The 16,877-nt window shown below is 43.9% G+C and overlaps 1 protein-coding gene across 2 annotated transcripts in view; it reads right to left on the minus strand.

Moving 5' to 3' along the window:
• The window catches only part of LOC308080147 (partitioning defective 3 homolog B-like), a 355,069-nt gene that overhangs the window by 208,475 nt on the left and 129,717 nt on the right, over window positions 1-16,877 (minus strand). For both annotated transcript variants that reach the window (XM_080421925.1, XM_080421924.1), the window contains exon 12: window positions 5,943-6,128. In XM_080421925.1, coding sequence (XP_080278051.1) covers window positions 5,943-6,128 — 186 coding nt within the window. The remainder of the gene's footprint in view (window positions 1-5,942; window positions 6,129-16,877) is intronic.

Raw genomic sequence — 16,877 nt, forward strand, 5'->3', positions numbered from 1 at the left:
GGGTGGAAACCTCATATGTCGGCAACTGTTACTTTCCAGGATTCTAATAAAAAAAATAGCATAAACAGCATATTGACAAGCTCGAACCGTGTTTTATGAGTAGGGCGTTAATTTACGGGGGAACAAAAACACAACAAAGTTAGGATATCTCTGCTTGCCAGCAGAAACCAACTCCAAAATGTTATTTTTTCAGGAAATGAAAAAAAAAGCTGAGTTAGGGGGTTTTGTTTATCATTGATAAGAACAGCTGAATGGACCTCCAAGCTCATAATGAGGTTGGAGGTCAAAAGAGGGTGGAGCCTGGAGTTAGCTGGTTTAGCAGAAAGTTTGAGGATCCAATGGAGTTAACTGGTTTTGTCAGAAGCGCTTTTTAATGCTTTTCATTTGTGATTTTTTTTTTTTACCAACACACAGACGTAAAGGGTGTTCAATGGCCCTGGTTTATGGAAAAAAAATGCCCCCGACAGCAAAGTTATCTAACAGGGAAGAGACTATCATCTCACCGTCTTATACTACAGTTTAACCAAAGCAAGCTACAGAGCGCTTTGGACATCGTATCCAAAGCGCTACACGTGCACTGTACGCGAGGCGCCTCTTCGTGGTCGTGTCTCTCTAACCCTCTGCATAGAGCAGGGGTCTTCAACGTTTTTTCAGGCCAAGGACCTCTTAGAGCTGAGAGAGAGATGAAGAAGCAGGGACGCCCCCACTGCATATTGTATCAAATAGTGTTGCAGATTAAACTTGTTCATAGAATTCAAAGATAGCTTCAATCATCGTGCTGTGTAAATGAATGTTTTTTGTCTGTTTATTAAAGGGTTAGTTCGGATTTTTGGACTTAAAGCTGTAGGAAATACTTGCCATGACTGTAGTGGTTGCAAAGGTATTAATTGATTGCCCGAGTCCCATGGTCAGAGTTCAGGTCCGGTTCTGATGAATATTAAGTAGTTCCATGATTTGTTGGTACTTATTAAAAATAAATGTATCAAAAAAACTAGCGTCATTTGTATTGTTGACCTATTTCTACCATATAGTGCAGGTTTCGTTCAACTTCGAGCCCTCTGTCACATGGTACTATGTTTTGTGTCATATATTTTGTGGGAGAGTAGGCTGCCGCGGCGCAGTGATTCTGGACACAAAAAATAGTATCTACAAGCTATTTTTGCATTGCCTTGCCAACAGAGACACGCACGCACACACTCACGCACGCACAGAGACAACCATAACCAAGGCCAAAACATGGCCGCCCATAGTGACACCAGGGTTAATGTGGTTAAATATTCATGTCATACTGTAGGTACTGTGTTCACATGTGTTTACAATGGTCTACTTTCAATTAGTTTGCTTTAATGTTCTTTTGAATCACCACATTGTGTAGTGTAGTGCAGTGGTTCTCAAACTTTTTCATGTCAAGGACCGCCAACATGATATGTATTTGGCCGCCGACCCCCATCTCAAAATATGTTTTTCTAGGGAACTCAGTGCCACACTATGAGCTTGTATATCTGCTATTTTTGAATAGCCAAAGTATAAAATACGGATGAAGGGGTTAAAATGAGAGAAAATGAGAACCAACGGTGTAGCGGGTTTGGATCGTATAATAAAGACAGCAATGTGACAGACTGCAATCTGTAGGTTTTATTGTTAGAGAACTGACATCCATCTTGTTGCATAATGCCATTTCAACTGGCTTTCATTAGGGCTGTTGTACAGTAAGACGGCATTCTTTTCTCGCATGTGCCGTTAACTCAATTATGTTTACTGCCCATCGGAGGCGGGTCGTTCACAGCCCGCCATCACAGTACATAACATTAACGGAGCTAAACGAGAAACCATAAAGATGTGACAGCAACACGGCCCACTCGGTTGAAACCGCAACAAGGCTGGAGAGCAGAGTTCACCGAGGTCTAGAGAGACCTGGAGCCATGCCAGTAATATATATGAGAGGGAGAGAGAGAGAGAGAGAGAGAGAGAGAAAGAGAAAGAGAAGAGAGAGAGAGAGAGAGAGAGAGAGAGAGAGAGAGAGAGAGAGAGAAAGAGAAAGAGAAAGAGAAAGAGAAAGAGAGAGAGAGAGAGAGAGAGAGAGCAGTGGTGGGAAAAGTACTTAAATGTTTCAATACTGCAATGTAAAAATACTCTGTTACAAGTCAAAGTCAAAAATAAAACATTTACTTGAGTAAAAGTACAAATGTATTGGTATCAAAATGTAATTAAAGTACCAAAAGTAGAAGTACAAAAATGTTTGAAAAGAGCAGATCTATAAGCTCGCAACATGTCGCGATGCAACGCATTGTGAGCTTGTAGATCTGCTATTCTCAAATAGCCTAGGTATAAAATAAAGTGGTTAATGTATGTTTTATAATATAATAATTTATATCAGCAAAGCAACTAGTAACCTAAGTTTTCAAATAATTGCAGTGGCGTAAAAGTACAATATTTGGCTCTGAGATGTAGTGGAGTAGAAGTAAAAGTATAGGCAATTGGAAATAGTCCAGTAAAGTACCTCAACATTGTACTTAAGTACAGTACTTGAGTAAATGTACTTGACACCACTGAGAGAGAGAGAGAGAGAGAGAGAGAGAGAGAGAGAGAGAGAGAGAGAGAGAGAGAGAGAGAGAGAGAGAGAGAGAGAGAGAGAGAGAGACACAGAGAGAGAGAGAGAGAGAGAGAGAGAGAGAGAACAATGAAGCTGCGGTAATGCATTGAAGTCGAGAAATTGTGTATGAATACATAAAGCCACTAATGGAGGAGCCTGAATGGACATTAAATCACTTCTAAGTGTTTTCAGAGAGCAGCCTCTTCTAGACACCGACCGCACAACGATGCCCTGCAGGGGAGGGGGGGAGAGAGAGAGAGAGAGAGAGATCAAAGGGAATACATGGGCGTGGGTCAAATAATGTATTGTGGAAGTCTTATTTCCTTCTCTCTCTCTTTGGCTATTCAAAAATAGCAGATCTACAAGCTCATAGCGCGGCACCGAGTGCCACGCTATGAGCTTGTAGATCTGCAATTTTTTTGAAAAATCATGAAAATGTGTGCAAATCTAGGCGGACATTTTTAATTCAAATCTTTGCCTCTGGGGGTCCCTGGAACAAAATGTTTTCAGATGGGGGTCTGCGGCCAAATACGTATCATTTTGGGGGTCCTTGACATGAAAAAGTTTGAGAACCACTGATATAGGAACATAAGTATTTAAAAAAAAACTGTTAGGATTTAGAAGACATTTTGTGGAATCGGTCTCAGGTCTAAATGGGTAAAGAAAAACAGACATAACAAAGTGTGTTAAATTTTATCTCTCTCTCTCTGACCGAGCGGCAGATAATAACAGATCTACAAGCTCACAACAGTGGGGATGTGACGTGGTGTGAACTTGTAGGTTTGAATTGGGCTTAAAGGATCCATGAATTTAAAAAATAATAATAATATTTAATATCATATTGTTTATGTCCCTCAAACGTTTTTCAAAAGGTTTGAGCCTAAATCAAGCCTCAGATATACTCATTCCAACTAACTTCTCTCTGGCTTATAAAGCACTTTCACCAGCAATACCACATTGTCCTGTTTGGCACGGGGCGCTATTGAGCCAATTTGTATGCATGCTATCTCCTGGTTCTGTGTGGAAACAGTAAAAAACAATAAAATAAGAAAAAAATAAGAAAAAATTAATAAATATATATATATATATATATATTTTTTTTTTTACTGAAAAACGGGAGGGATTGCACCCTGACGTGACGTCACGTCAGGTTGCAAATCAGTTTGGCCTGTTTTGAGACCAATTTACAGAAAACCCCAGATTTGCTGTGAAAGCCTGAGTGTTCAAACTGGGGTATTTTTTGGGATAGAAGAGAGGTAGGGGAGACCAAAAACACAAAAAAATGTATAAGAAAAAGTTAAAATTCATGGTGTAGTCCCTTTAACATCTGTATTTCAATGCAGCCAACATGTCTTTCAATGAAGCAAACATCTGTCATTCAATGAGGCCAACATATATAATTCAATGCACCAAACATACGTCTTTCAATGAAGCCAACATGTCTTTCAATGCACCAAACGTATGTACTTCAATGCAGCTAACATCTGTCTTTCAATGAAGCCAACATTATGTATTTCAATGCACCAAACAAATGTATTTCAATGCAGCTAACATCTGTCTTTCAATGAAGCCAACATATGTCTTTCAATGCACCTAACTGCCGTCTTTGCAGGCTAAAGCCTACTATAACATACACTTTTTCACGCGATGGTGTTGTGCACAGAGCACGGCCAAGAATAGTATACGTACAAGCTCACAATGGTCGCAGATGTGACGCATTGTGAACTTGCAGATCTGCTATTCTCCGCTTTTGAATCGGGTTTGAATCAGGCTCAACATACACGCCTTTCTAACACACTAATGTGTGTCTATTTCTGTGCAGCTATCATGGTATCTTTCCATACAGCGTTCCCCCTGCAATGCGGACGCCGCAGAGTGCATTTGAAACCATGTTAGCGGGGGAACGAGGTCCTGACATCAGCCAAACCTAAACTATTAAATGGAAAATAGGTTAGGTCCCCGCACGAGTCCCTTGCTCAACCCCTCCCGTGCCAGCTCTGCCGTGTGTGTGTGTGTGTGTGTGTGTGTGTGTGTGTGTGTGTGTGTGTGTGTGTGTGTGTGTGTGTGTCAGTCAGACATAGGGGACACGCAGGTCTCCTCCCCTGCCCTCAGCCTGCCACTGTGCGGTCTCATTAACGCCCCTTAACCGATTTACATTTGCATGCATCTGGGTTGGCGACAGGGGATTCTCTCTCTCTCTATCTCTCTCTCTCTCTCTCTCTCTCTCTCTCTCTCTCTCTACCACACACACAAACACGAGTGTTTCCACTCAACTTTCTTCTGAAGCACAACCTTGCGTCTTCTATTCTCGTCCTCAATATTGTTGAGTCTCTTTAATTCTCTCTTTCTCGCTCGTCCCCTGGTGAAAAACTTTGCTGGTAAAATGGCTGTGGAAGGCGCCATCAGGTATGGAGGGGGGTCTCTCTCTCCCTCTCCCTCCCTCCCTCTCCCTCTCCCCCCCCCCCCCCTCTCTCGCTCTCTCTCTCTCCACTCTTCTATCTCTCTGATTGGGTTGGATTCTCATTTCCACTCCCGCGTCCCTCTCCTCCCTCTATCTCTCCACTTCACGCGTCTCGTTTTGCGGCGCGTTTGAGGTCCCAGACGACGACAGAGAGAGAGAGAGAGAGATAGAGAGAGAGAGAGCAAAGAGAAGAGAGCGAGAGCAAAGAGAGAAAGCAAAGAGTCTGAGCAAAGAAAGAGAGAGAGAGGAAAAGGCAAAGACAAACGTGGAGAAAAAAACATGTCGCGTTCGTTTTAGAGCGCTTGAGTAAAAGTACAAAAGTATTGGCATCAAAAGGTACTTAAAGTACCTAAAGTAGAAAGTACTAATCATGCAGAATGACAAGTTTCAAGTTTTCAAATGTGTAAAAATCTTATAGCAAATAGCAGAAATAGCAGATCTACAATCTGCGACGCATTGTGAGCTTGTAGATCTGATATTTTCAAATGGCCGGAATGTATATAGGGCTGGAGCGTTTAACGTATGTGGGGGGGAGGGGAGGGTGGGGTTTGCGCATTGAGACAGAGCAGTTGAGATTTCATTAGGCCAAATCTCTGTCAATTTTACTTGAATTCTTATAATTTTAATGTTTCTATGATCTGTCAAGTGGAAATTTGACAGATCAAATTTTGAGGGAGTTGTATTATAGTAGTACTATAGTACTATAGTACAACTCCCTCAAAATTGTACTTAAGTAAATGTACTTAGCTACTTTACACCACTGGTTACATATTTAATAAATATAAAACAACACACAGGCTCACAGACTGACCCTCTTACGAATGGCTCTCTTGCTACAGAGTCATGCCAAAACGAATGAACCCCATGTAGATGACGTGAAGGGTTTACCTTGTGGGCGGCTCCTCCGTGTATGATGGACTTGATGAAGATTCCCAGGTCCTCTCCGGTCTCCCGGGACTTGTTGCCCTTCAGGCTGACCCCCAGGCCCGCCGAGCCGCTGTCGCTCAGGGGGATCTCATACATGAGCTGCTCCCGGCCGTCCTCCAGGAACAGGTTGACCCCGTCCTCCTCTTTCTGGAGAGAAAGAAAGACGGGCAGGAAGTTAAACATGTCCTTTATTTAAAGAACAACACTTGAATCACTTCACTTTGGTCGTCGCGCTGGTCGGCGTTGGGGAACGTGAGGCGGACGTCACCTCTCTTGGGATTTTCCAACTGGAAAAAAAAGATACTGAGGCAACACACCACTTCGTTTCGTTTGTGTCGCCTCGTTCGCGCCGCTTGATGCAAAGTCACGTCTTTGCATTGACTTTGTATGTAATCGCGGTGCTCAAACAAATATTTAATCTTGTGCAGTGTTGATTTGATAGCTGGTCATACACTATTTTAATGATGCAGAAATACAAATTCAAAAATAGCACATAAAAGCTCATAGTGCGGCACGAGTGCCGCACTATGAGCTTGTAGATCTGCTATTTTAGAAAATGTGCAAATCGCAAATCTTTGAATATGTACAGTATATTTTTAGTGAATATTACATTTTGAGATGGGGGTCCGCGGCAAAATACATATAATGGTGGGGGTCCTTGAAATGAAAAAGTTTGAGAACCACTGTGTTTCTTTTGAAAAAACAGTTTTTTTTTCAAAAAACTTTCTGATTTTAGAAGACATTTGTAGAATCGGCCTCAGGTCTGAATGTATTAAGTACCAACAACAAAGCTGCATGCTAGGCTACCACAGTGGTAGTATCCATGCAAATCACACAGGCATTCACAGTCACAGCACTTGATTCGATGTTAACGGGCACGCAGTCTCGAGGGCGCGCACGTGCACGCCAGTGCGTCTTGTGGGCATGTGTGCGTGTTGGTCAAACAAGGTGGTCATATACGCCGTAGCGACGCGTTGCAGACCACTACACCCCTGATCTTGCGGTGGGAACGCACCTTTAGAGTGTGCAAATGTAACCCTCCATGTTGTAACTCTCAGTCTTACACATGGCTAGATTAACACTGAGGATTTTACTGTGTACAAGTGTTCACAAGTATATAATGTATATGCAAGTCACATGCATGGCACTGACGAGCATAGGAATGCTAATTCATACACAAATGCACACACATTTGCAGGCACACACACAAGCAACACAGCACGTTGACAAAAAGGAGAGGCGTGTGTGAAAGAGAGAGGTGAAAACAGGTGGATGAAGATAAAAATAAATATGATACATGATAAAGAGAGATGATAAATTAGAGCCAGGGCTGTGCGGAGGAGACATGAAGAGAGGCTGACAGCAGGACGCACGCACACGCACACACACACACACACACACACACACACACCCCATCCTGCCACCTTCTGCCTCGACTGAAGCTTGAGCGATTGACCGAGCTATGTCTACCATGCAGACATACACTTGATCATTCGTTCTCATGTTTTTGCGTTAACTTAGGCTTGTCTTTCTCCGACCCCAATGTTAACCCCTTAAACCCCAGCATCCATATCGTGGGGGAAAGCTTTTCGCCGAAAATAGCCGATCGACAAGCTCACAACGCGTCACAACGTGTCGCAGCGCGACGCGTTGTGAGCTTGTCGATCGGCTATTTTCCGGCGAAAGCCTTTCCCAAAATAACAGATAAGAGACAAAGACACTAGTATAGAGCCCTATACGGGAGTGGAATCATAATGACATGTAGATAGGATGCTATTTAATCAGATCCATGGGATACTAGTCTCATTGTTTACCTGGTATCCTATATAGTTTCAATGTGCAGGTCAGTATATTGTTCAGACAGATGCTCAGGTTCTTGGTTTACCTGGGATCCTAGTTTCTTGTGAGGAACTACACGGTTTCTCTGCATTCTCTATGTATGTGTTTAGCTTGTTTACTGTAAGGCTCTCTGGATAAGAGCGTCTGCTAAATGCCTACATTGTAATTGCAGACAGACAGACAGACAGACAGACAGACAGACAGACAGACAGACAGACAAGGAGACAGACAGACAAGGAGACAGACAGACAAGGAGACATACATACAGACAGACAAGCAGACAGACAAGGAGACAGACAGAGAAACAATCAGACAGACAGAGAGACAATCAGACAGACAGAGAAACAATCAGACAGACAGAGAGACAATCAGACAGACAAGGAGATAGAGACAAGCAGATAGACAAGGAGACAGGCAAAGAGAGAAGCATACAGACAATGACACATACATACAGACAGACAGACAGACAGACAGACAAGGAGACAGACAGACAGACAAGCAGACAAGGAGACAGACACGGAGACAAGCAGAGAGACAAGCAGACAGACATACAAGGAGACAGACAGACAGACAGACAGACATACAAGCAGACAGACATACAGACAGGAAGCAATAAAAGGAGAGCAGGTGTGTATTGTACTGTAGAGAGAGAGAGAGAGAGAGGGAGAGAGAAAGAGAGAGAGATGGATAATGTGGATAGAGAAATGGGGAATGGCAGAGGTTATTCCATTTGGAGAGGAAGGGCACAGGGAGGCGCGGACGTGACAATTGTAAAGAAAACGTAATAACCTTTTCATAATGTACTGATCTAGCCCCTCCCCCCCCCCCCCCCCCCCGCGCCCCAACCCAAACCCACCACCCCTCAACCCCACCACGGACCACAATGGAGGGGGGAGAGAGAGAGATTGGTGGGGGTTGGTGGAAGAAGTAGAGATGAAGCATTTAAATATAATAACCCATCCCTGAGGTACACCTGCTACTCTTTAATTCACATCTCTCTCTTGCTCTCTCTCTCTCTCTCTCTCCTTTCTTCTCAGTTCTAATCTCTCAATCTCGCCATCTTTCCATTTCCCCACCTCCCCTCAGCATCTCTCGCTCTCCCTTCCTCTTTCATCAATTTCTCGTTCGCTTTTTCCCCCCTCACCTTATTTTTTGGTAACCACATTATCCCCCCCCCCTCCCCTGTCTGTATGTCAGTCTGTCTGTCTCCCTCTAACCCTCTCTCTCTCACTCCCCCCCTTACTCTTTCTCTACCTCTCTCTCTCTCTCTCTCGTCAAAATTACCTCTGATGAAAAATGTGCTCTGATGAAAATGAAAACTGGGGGTGCGAGGGAGGGAGGGAGGGAGGGAGGGGAAAAAAGAGGGGTGACGAGAGTGAAAGTACAACATGACAGAACGGGGAGCCAGAGACGCACGGGCTAAAAGAAACGTGGAGTCCCTCAAGGCGCACACCTTGACACCCTGTCAGTTTGCGAGCCCTGGCCCCGCTTTCAACAGGGGACGGGAGTTTAAGAGTGTGTGCCTATCTGTGCGCACGTGTGTGTGTGTGTGTGTGTCTGTGTCTGTCTGTCTGTCTGTGTGTGTGTGTGTGTGTGTGAGTGTGCACGCTTGTGCACGCACGCCGCCCTATGCTAGCACGAAATATAGCTCGATGCATTGCACCGTTGCTAACAAAACCATGCTAGCTGCCTCCGTCTGTCCGAAATAGCCGATCTACAAGTGCACAATGTGTCGCATCGCGACGCAGTGAGCTTGTATATCTGCTATTTCCGGTGCGCGTCAAGGCACACATTTCAGTGCATAGTGTTCAATGCAGACGACACAGAGAGATAATAGGAGTGACCTATCATGTCACTCTCCGCTTTGTCCGATCTCGTGCGGTCTCATTAATTTAAAAAAGCTTGGAACCACCTGTCAAAAGGAGCATATTTTTTAATATTTCATAGCATAGATCATCTCAGCGAGCATGTGCCATTCACAGGCTGCTGTCACAGTGTGTGTGAGAGAACATTGCCAGCGTCTTACATCAGGCAAAGGGGACACACCCCCCCCCTCCCCCCAACTCAATTCAATGAGCGATCCTATGTACCCTTCCTCTCTTCTAGAGACCTGTCGCGCAGCCAATCCGTGGATGGCTTATGGGACCGGCGGCGAATGGGGGGGGGGACAGTGTCCGGGGGGCCCTTGACTGATAAGGACCTCCTTGGGGGGCCTCTGGGCTCCGAGGCTGATCGACAGTTTTCAGAGTTAGAATCAGTTGTATGTGTCACATCACAGTTTGCAGGTTTAAAGCGGTGGGTGAAATTCTACACTTTGTTTCGTGTGTGCAAAATTTTTTGTATTCCGTGACAACAGAGAGGACAGGTAGAGAGAGAGCAAGGGGAAAGAGATAGAAAATGGTTTAATGGAACAAATAAAGATATATACATGATACAGGTGTACAGGTGTGTACATGAGATTTAGAACGTTAGCATCATATGCAGGTGGAGACAAAAAAAGGAGCACGTACACTGTACAATGTTTCTTAACACAATGGGTGCCAGAGGTTCCTTAAAACCGTTTACGTTGAGTGCCAGAAATCGCCGATGGATGATCCCGGCTAACGCCTGGAACAACAACATGTCTCACACGAGTCACCGTTGCGGAGCAATCGCGCATCGAGAACGACTCGTTTTGCCCACTGTAAAAAGTTAAGGAGATACAGAGGTTTTTAGCAAGGAGATAGAATGGAAGCGGATGGGAGCCAGATTGTTTTGCCATGGTGATCCGTCTGTCCCTTGCTTCTTAGAGTGTTCATGGGTGATTCCAGAGCTGCGCTAGCTGACTAACAGGACAGGACTGACTTCACATGGGAGGCGTTTAGAGATTCATTTCAAAGAGAGGCGAGCGTACAGGTAAGTAGGCACGGCCTATCTGACAGATTTGCTTTACATGCAAATACATGTCTGATATACTGTAAAGGTGCTACCTTCACCCAGACACGCCTTACAACTGGAGCAGCGTGTTTGCGTGCCCACCCAACTTCCCTATCCGGGTGCTGCCTGGGGGGTCCCTGGAAGATAATTGGCCCTGGGGCCTCCGTGAGTGTTTAATCGGTCCCTGCAGCCAACACACACACACATACACACACGGCAGTCTGAGACCTCGTGCCCACGCAAACACACACTCGCGCACACACACACACGTCAAAATCAAGTGTGTTGGTCAGACGCGTTTGTACATGATGAGGCGTTTCAGTGGGCAGCATCGTCACATTTCACATGTGTGCATTTCCTATTTTCTTTTATATATATTTTTTGGGGGGGAGGCATGTTAAACATAATGATCTTCGAATAGGGCTTAAACTTAGAGCCTTAAAGGTAGAGTAAGTGATACTTTTTTGTTTAAAACACCAAATGTTTTGTTAACCCATTAAGACCAAATATAATATTGGGGGTCCTTGACATGAAAAAGTTTGAGCACCACTCATATAGAAACATACGTTTTTGTCAGAATACTGTTGGGACTTAGAAAACATTTGTAGAATCGTCTTCAGGTCTTAATGGGTTAACGGTTATAGCTCTATATGATGGTAGTAACCATTGCTATAGAGTGTATGGTAAGTAACGGGGGTCTCCATGTCTCTCCAGCACTTTAATAAACAGGAAATACATGTTCAGGTGGGTTTTGTCTGCACAATATGTTGTGTCATCACTTCCAATCACCTGTCTAATCTGTATCCTGACCTGAAATTGCATGTTCTGTTGAATCAAGAGTTGGAGGGACGGGGAGACCCCTGTTGCTGAACAAACACTCAGAATATAAAGCAATTTAACACTTATTTTAACAAAACAAATATCACTTACCCAACCTTTAACTCAAGCCCTTGAAGGGTTCAATATCATGTTCACGTAGCTTTAGGCTCTGCTTCTAGGGGGTCAGTGATCTCAGATTCTGGGTCACAGAGTTAGTGATCTCAGATGCTGTGTCATGCGTGTGCAGATAATGTTGTAGAATCAAAGGAGCCCGGTCACACCGCCAAACGGAATGCTATAGCGTCGCGATAAATTGTTAATCCTGATGAAAGCGTGTGGACCAAAGTCGTATTACATGCATATATAAGATGGTGATTATCCTCAGAAAGTAGAATCCATCGTGGAGTCTAGTTTAATCCATTAAGAGCGGGAACGCATCCGTGTCATTTTAAGATTCATTTGGCTATTCAAAAATAGCAGATCTACAAGCTCATAGCGCGGCACCGAGTGCCGCGCTATGAGCTTGTAGATCTGCTATTTTTTGAAAAATCTTGAAAATGTGTGCAAACCTTTGAATATATATATTTCAAAGTGACATTTTTTTAACTCAAATCTTTGCTTCTGGGGGGGGTCCCTGGAACAATATATTTTGAGATGGGGGTCCGTGGAACCACTGATATAGCAACACAGGTTTTTTTCAGAAAACTGGTATAGGATTTAGAAGACATTTCTAGATTCATATCTTGGGTCTTAATGGGTTATTAAGAGTGTTTCTCAGGTCTAGGAGGATTTATTATGTCAACACGACCCCCTGTACCCGTCTGTCACCTAGCACCAGGAGGAATTACAATGATTGGCCTGTCAATCCGCTACTTCCTGTTGGGGAGACACATGAGAACAGTGATGGACAGAGTACTCGACCTCAGTACTTGAGTCAAAGTATGGATACTCCTGGTTAAATATTAATATTTGCTCTGTCAAATTTGTACTTGAGTTTAAGTACACTTGATTTTAAGTATTCAAAAGCACATGCTTTTAAATATAATTACGTATTCAAAAGTGAAACTTGCAAAGTACGTTATCTTTTGTAATATCGATGAACTTCCCCAAAAATTGTACAAAATATCAATAGTAGTGAAAATAGCAGATTTACAAGTTCACAACGAGAGCTAGTATCTGATATGTTCACTGTATTTTAAATGGGGCTTAGGTGGTCAATTCATAACACACTTTTTCCCCTTCCTAGAAATGAGTCAAATGTTTGTCTTTGAAATGTAGTGGAGTGAAAGTCATAAGTAACTGAAGAATCAAATACTCCAAGTACAGATATACTTTAAATTTTTTTACTTAAGTACAGTACTCAAGTATATGTTGTTCGTTACTGTCCACCACTGCCTTTACCCATCTGTCACCTAACACCAGGAGGAATTACAATGATTGGCCTGTCAATCCGCCATTTCCTGTTGTTGGGCGGGAGACCTATGAGAAGAGAGAGAGACAGCGACCTGGGAGGTGGCGAGTGTTCCCGTTTTTGATCCGCGGCTCCAATAACAACACGTCAAAGTGGAAGGTGGTCGAACAACAACACATCTAGGGGGTGGGGGGGGGGGTGCAGGAGGGGCTTTGAGGTTAGGACCGCACCGATCGCTCCCGAGTTATTAACACGCACGTGAACACACGGCACCACACAAGCACTGTCGTTGAGAATGGTACACACACACACACACACACACACACACACACACACACACACACACACACACACACACACACACACACACACACACACACACACACACACACACACACACACACACACACACACACACACACACACACACACACACCTCAAAACCCCCCCCATCACCTAATGCCCGTGCCTTGGGGGCAGACTGGGACCAGAGGGGGTAGCTCTGACCCACTCTTTCACAGCCAATATGGAGACAAAAGAACTCTTTCTCTTAGTATGTGTGTGTTGCGTGTGTGCGTTTGTGGGTGCGTGTATGAGAGTGTGCTAGCATGTGTGCTAGTGTGCTAGCGTGCATGTGTGTGCGCGCGCGCGCCTGCGGGGAGAGAGGTTGACTCATAAAGATTACACACGGAGCCTTTTGTTGGCGAGGATTTATAAATTAATAAATAAATAAATAGCAGCGGGATTAGCCGCGAGAGCGACATTCAATTAAGATGAGATCTCGCGGCGCTCTCGCTGACGACAGCGGTGGGGGGTGGGAATGGGGGGTCTCCTGGCAATCAATTAACCGCCTCGATGTCTGCCAGGCGCGCCTCAGCCTTTGCCGTAGAACCTTTTTCACGAGGGTGCCTATATGTGTCCAATGATAATTGGAAAAAATCTACAAAGTAACTAAAGTTTTCAAATAATTGTAGTGGAGTAAAAGTACAATATTTAAAAGTACTGCAAATTGGACCCCTTTGCTATTGCGTCGGGTCTCATCACCATGTCAGGGTTTATTTCTCAATAATGACCTGGTCCCCATTGATTATCCCTTGCCTAATACAGCCTGAAAACATTAGTTTACGTCTAAAAGGCTGAGGTTCAACAGTGACGTCGATGTAAGTCTAAAATAAAAGGTCACTGTTTTCAGTACGCAGAGAAGACAGTCTACAGACAGACGGACACACAGGTCAGGCAGACAGACAGACAGACAAGCCTTCTGTCAGTCGACCTCACTTCCTGTGGTGCGGCCTTTAGGCTCGCTGGACGCAGATCAACCGTGTGCAAAGTGACCCCCTTGTATCCTGTCCTTGGCACAGTCAGCACTCTGGCACTGGCGCACACACACACGCCAAGGACACACAAAGGTTTGAATGTATGTGCACTCAGCACACCACACCGCACCCACAAACACACACACACTCCCTCGCTCTCTCCCAAACCCCAGAAACAATAGTTCCCCGCCAGAAGGCATCACTCTGATCTCTTAGCCCACTAAACTAAGCGCCGCCCGTACGCCAAAATGTCGACAAGGCGCGAAATAAAACAATCAGATTACAACTTATCACTTTTTAATTAGCGGAGAGAGAGAGAGCGCTCCGGAGTACGAGTAAGGCAGGGTGGGGGGTGGGGGTTCCATTATGTCTTTGTGTGCTGATAATTGGTCTAATTCTAAAGCTTTTTAGAGGCATTCTTTGCGCTGAATGGGAGAAGACACCTCGCATCTTAACCCATTAAAACCGGGAACGCATCTGTGTGTCATTTTTGGGATTTATTTGGTTATTCGAGTGCCGCGCTATGAGCTTGTAGATCTGCTATGTTAGAAAAATCTTGAAAATATATATTTTTTTTTTAAAGCAACATTTTTAACCCAATTCTTTGCTTCTGGGGGATTCTACAAATGTCTTCTAAATCTTAACAGTTTCTTTTTTTGAAAAAACCTGTGTTGCTATATCTCAGTGGTTCTCAAAATGTTTCATGTCAAGGACCCCCACAATTATATGCATTTGACCGCGGACCCCCATCTGAACATATTTTGTTCCAGGGACCCCCAGAAGCAAAGATTTGAGTAAAAGAAATATATATTTATTCAAAGATTTGCACATGTTTTCACATTTTTTCAAAAATAGCATATCTACAAGCTCTTATATCTGGAATTTTTTAACAGCCAAAGAAATCTAAAAATGATTCCCCGGTCTTAATGGGTTAATGCTGCTGAAATAGTGTTCCATCTCTCCAGCCAGCTCTTCAGGGTCATCTAGGACAACCCATGGTTTGTTTTAACCACTTAAAACCCTATAATGTACTTTATACATTAGCGTCCCTCATGGCTATTAGTAACTTTTCTGTTTTCACACCACACTAAATAACTTTGCTGAAAATTCCTGATCTATAAGCTCACAAAGCGTCGCAAAATGTGTGAGCTTGTAGATCAGGATTTTTCAGCTAAAGATTTCGTCAGAAAATGGATGCACGGGGTTTAAGTGTTTAAGGGCTAACAATTCACTGCTTGGACTTGCATAAGTTAGTGTCAAATAAAACCTTCTCGAATATTGATTCTAAGGAGAATATATGTCCCCTTTTTGACAACTTGAACAGGTTCAAAACGCATTTTAACTCTGCAGGACGAGAAAACCTGATCTACACGCTTACAACGTGCTGTGATGGTAGGTTAAGGATTCAAATCAAATAATGTCAGCAAACAGTGGTGTTGACCATTTGAAAAACAACGCTCTTAATCAAAAATCCAACCGCATTTAAAGAAACACGACCGGCATCAATAACAGTGTGGCTTAAAATGTGGATCTCAGACGTCATGTGATCAGCATGTGACACCAGTCACATGGCATCAGTCATCTATGACATATCTATATCTATGACATTCGACCCCATATTTGGGCGAGGTTTCAGCCACGATCAGAGCTCCAAAATAAATAAAGCCTCCAAAAAAATGTAAACATGTGGAAGAAATGTGTAGTAGTTCCTTGGCCTTATGGTAGTGTGCAAAACTATGTGAATGGAGGGTTTGTCATCGGGTCAGTGAGATGTGTCGCGTTGCGTGCCGTCTGTCAATAAAACCACCTATCTGGACGTTAACACTGTCAACATGCAACCCAATGGAAAAGGGCACTTAACACCTTGCCTGAGTGTGTGTGTGTGTGTGTGTGTGTGTGTGTGTGTGTGTGTGTGTGTGTGTGTGTGTGTGTGTGTGTGTGTGTGTGTGTGTGTGTGTGTGTGTGTGTGTGTGTGTTTATGCATGCATTCGTATGTGTGTGTGTGTGTGCGCGCGCGCATGTTTATGCATGCATTCATGTGTGTGTGTGTGTGTGTGTGTGTGTGTGTGTGTGTGTGTGTGTGTGTGTGTGTGTGTGTGTGTGTGTGTGTGTGTGTGTGTGTGTGTGTGTGTGTGTGTGTGCACATGCGTGCGTGCATTTTGTGTGGTAGACAAAGAGACAGGCGATGTTTGAATTTGCGTCAGAGTTTTCCTTTGTGTCCCTGGCTTCCATGACGGTAATGCAGTTGTGACTCTCGAGGGAAAGGAAGTCATTACAACTAACTGTACGGACGCAACCACGAGGCATGCTTCCACTAATGCTGTCCTTTTCCATCAATCCATTCATGCATCTGTCTATTATCGCTCTATGTATAGTACTGTATACGCGCAATGGTTGGTTGTCCTTCCTTCTCTTAAGATTGTATTATGTACTTATGGACGATATCATCTTTTGACAGAGGACTTTTTTTATGGCATGACCTAAGACAAATCTATAATGGTTTATTATTCGTAATTGTAGCATGCTGCTATTTGGAGTGGGTTGTTACTAGTAGGCTCTATGCACAGCAGCCATATTGGGAATGAATTGGGCCCC

The sequence above is a fragment of the Gymnoscopelus braueri genome (assembly GCF_963280865.1).
Source record: "Gymnoscopelus braueri genome assembly, chromosome: 24".
Taxonomy (NCBI): Eukaryota; Metazoa; Chordata; class Actinopteri; order Myctophiformes; family Myctophidae; genus Gymnoscopelus; species Gymnoscopelus braueri.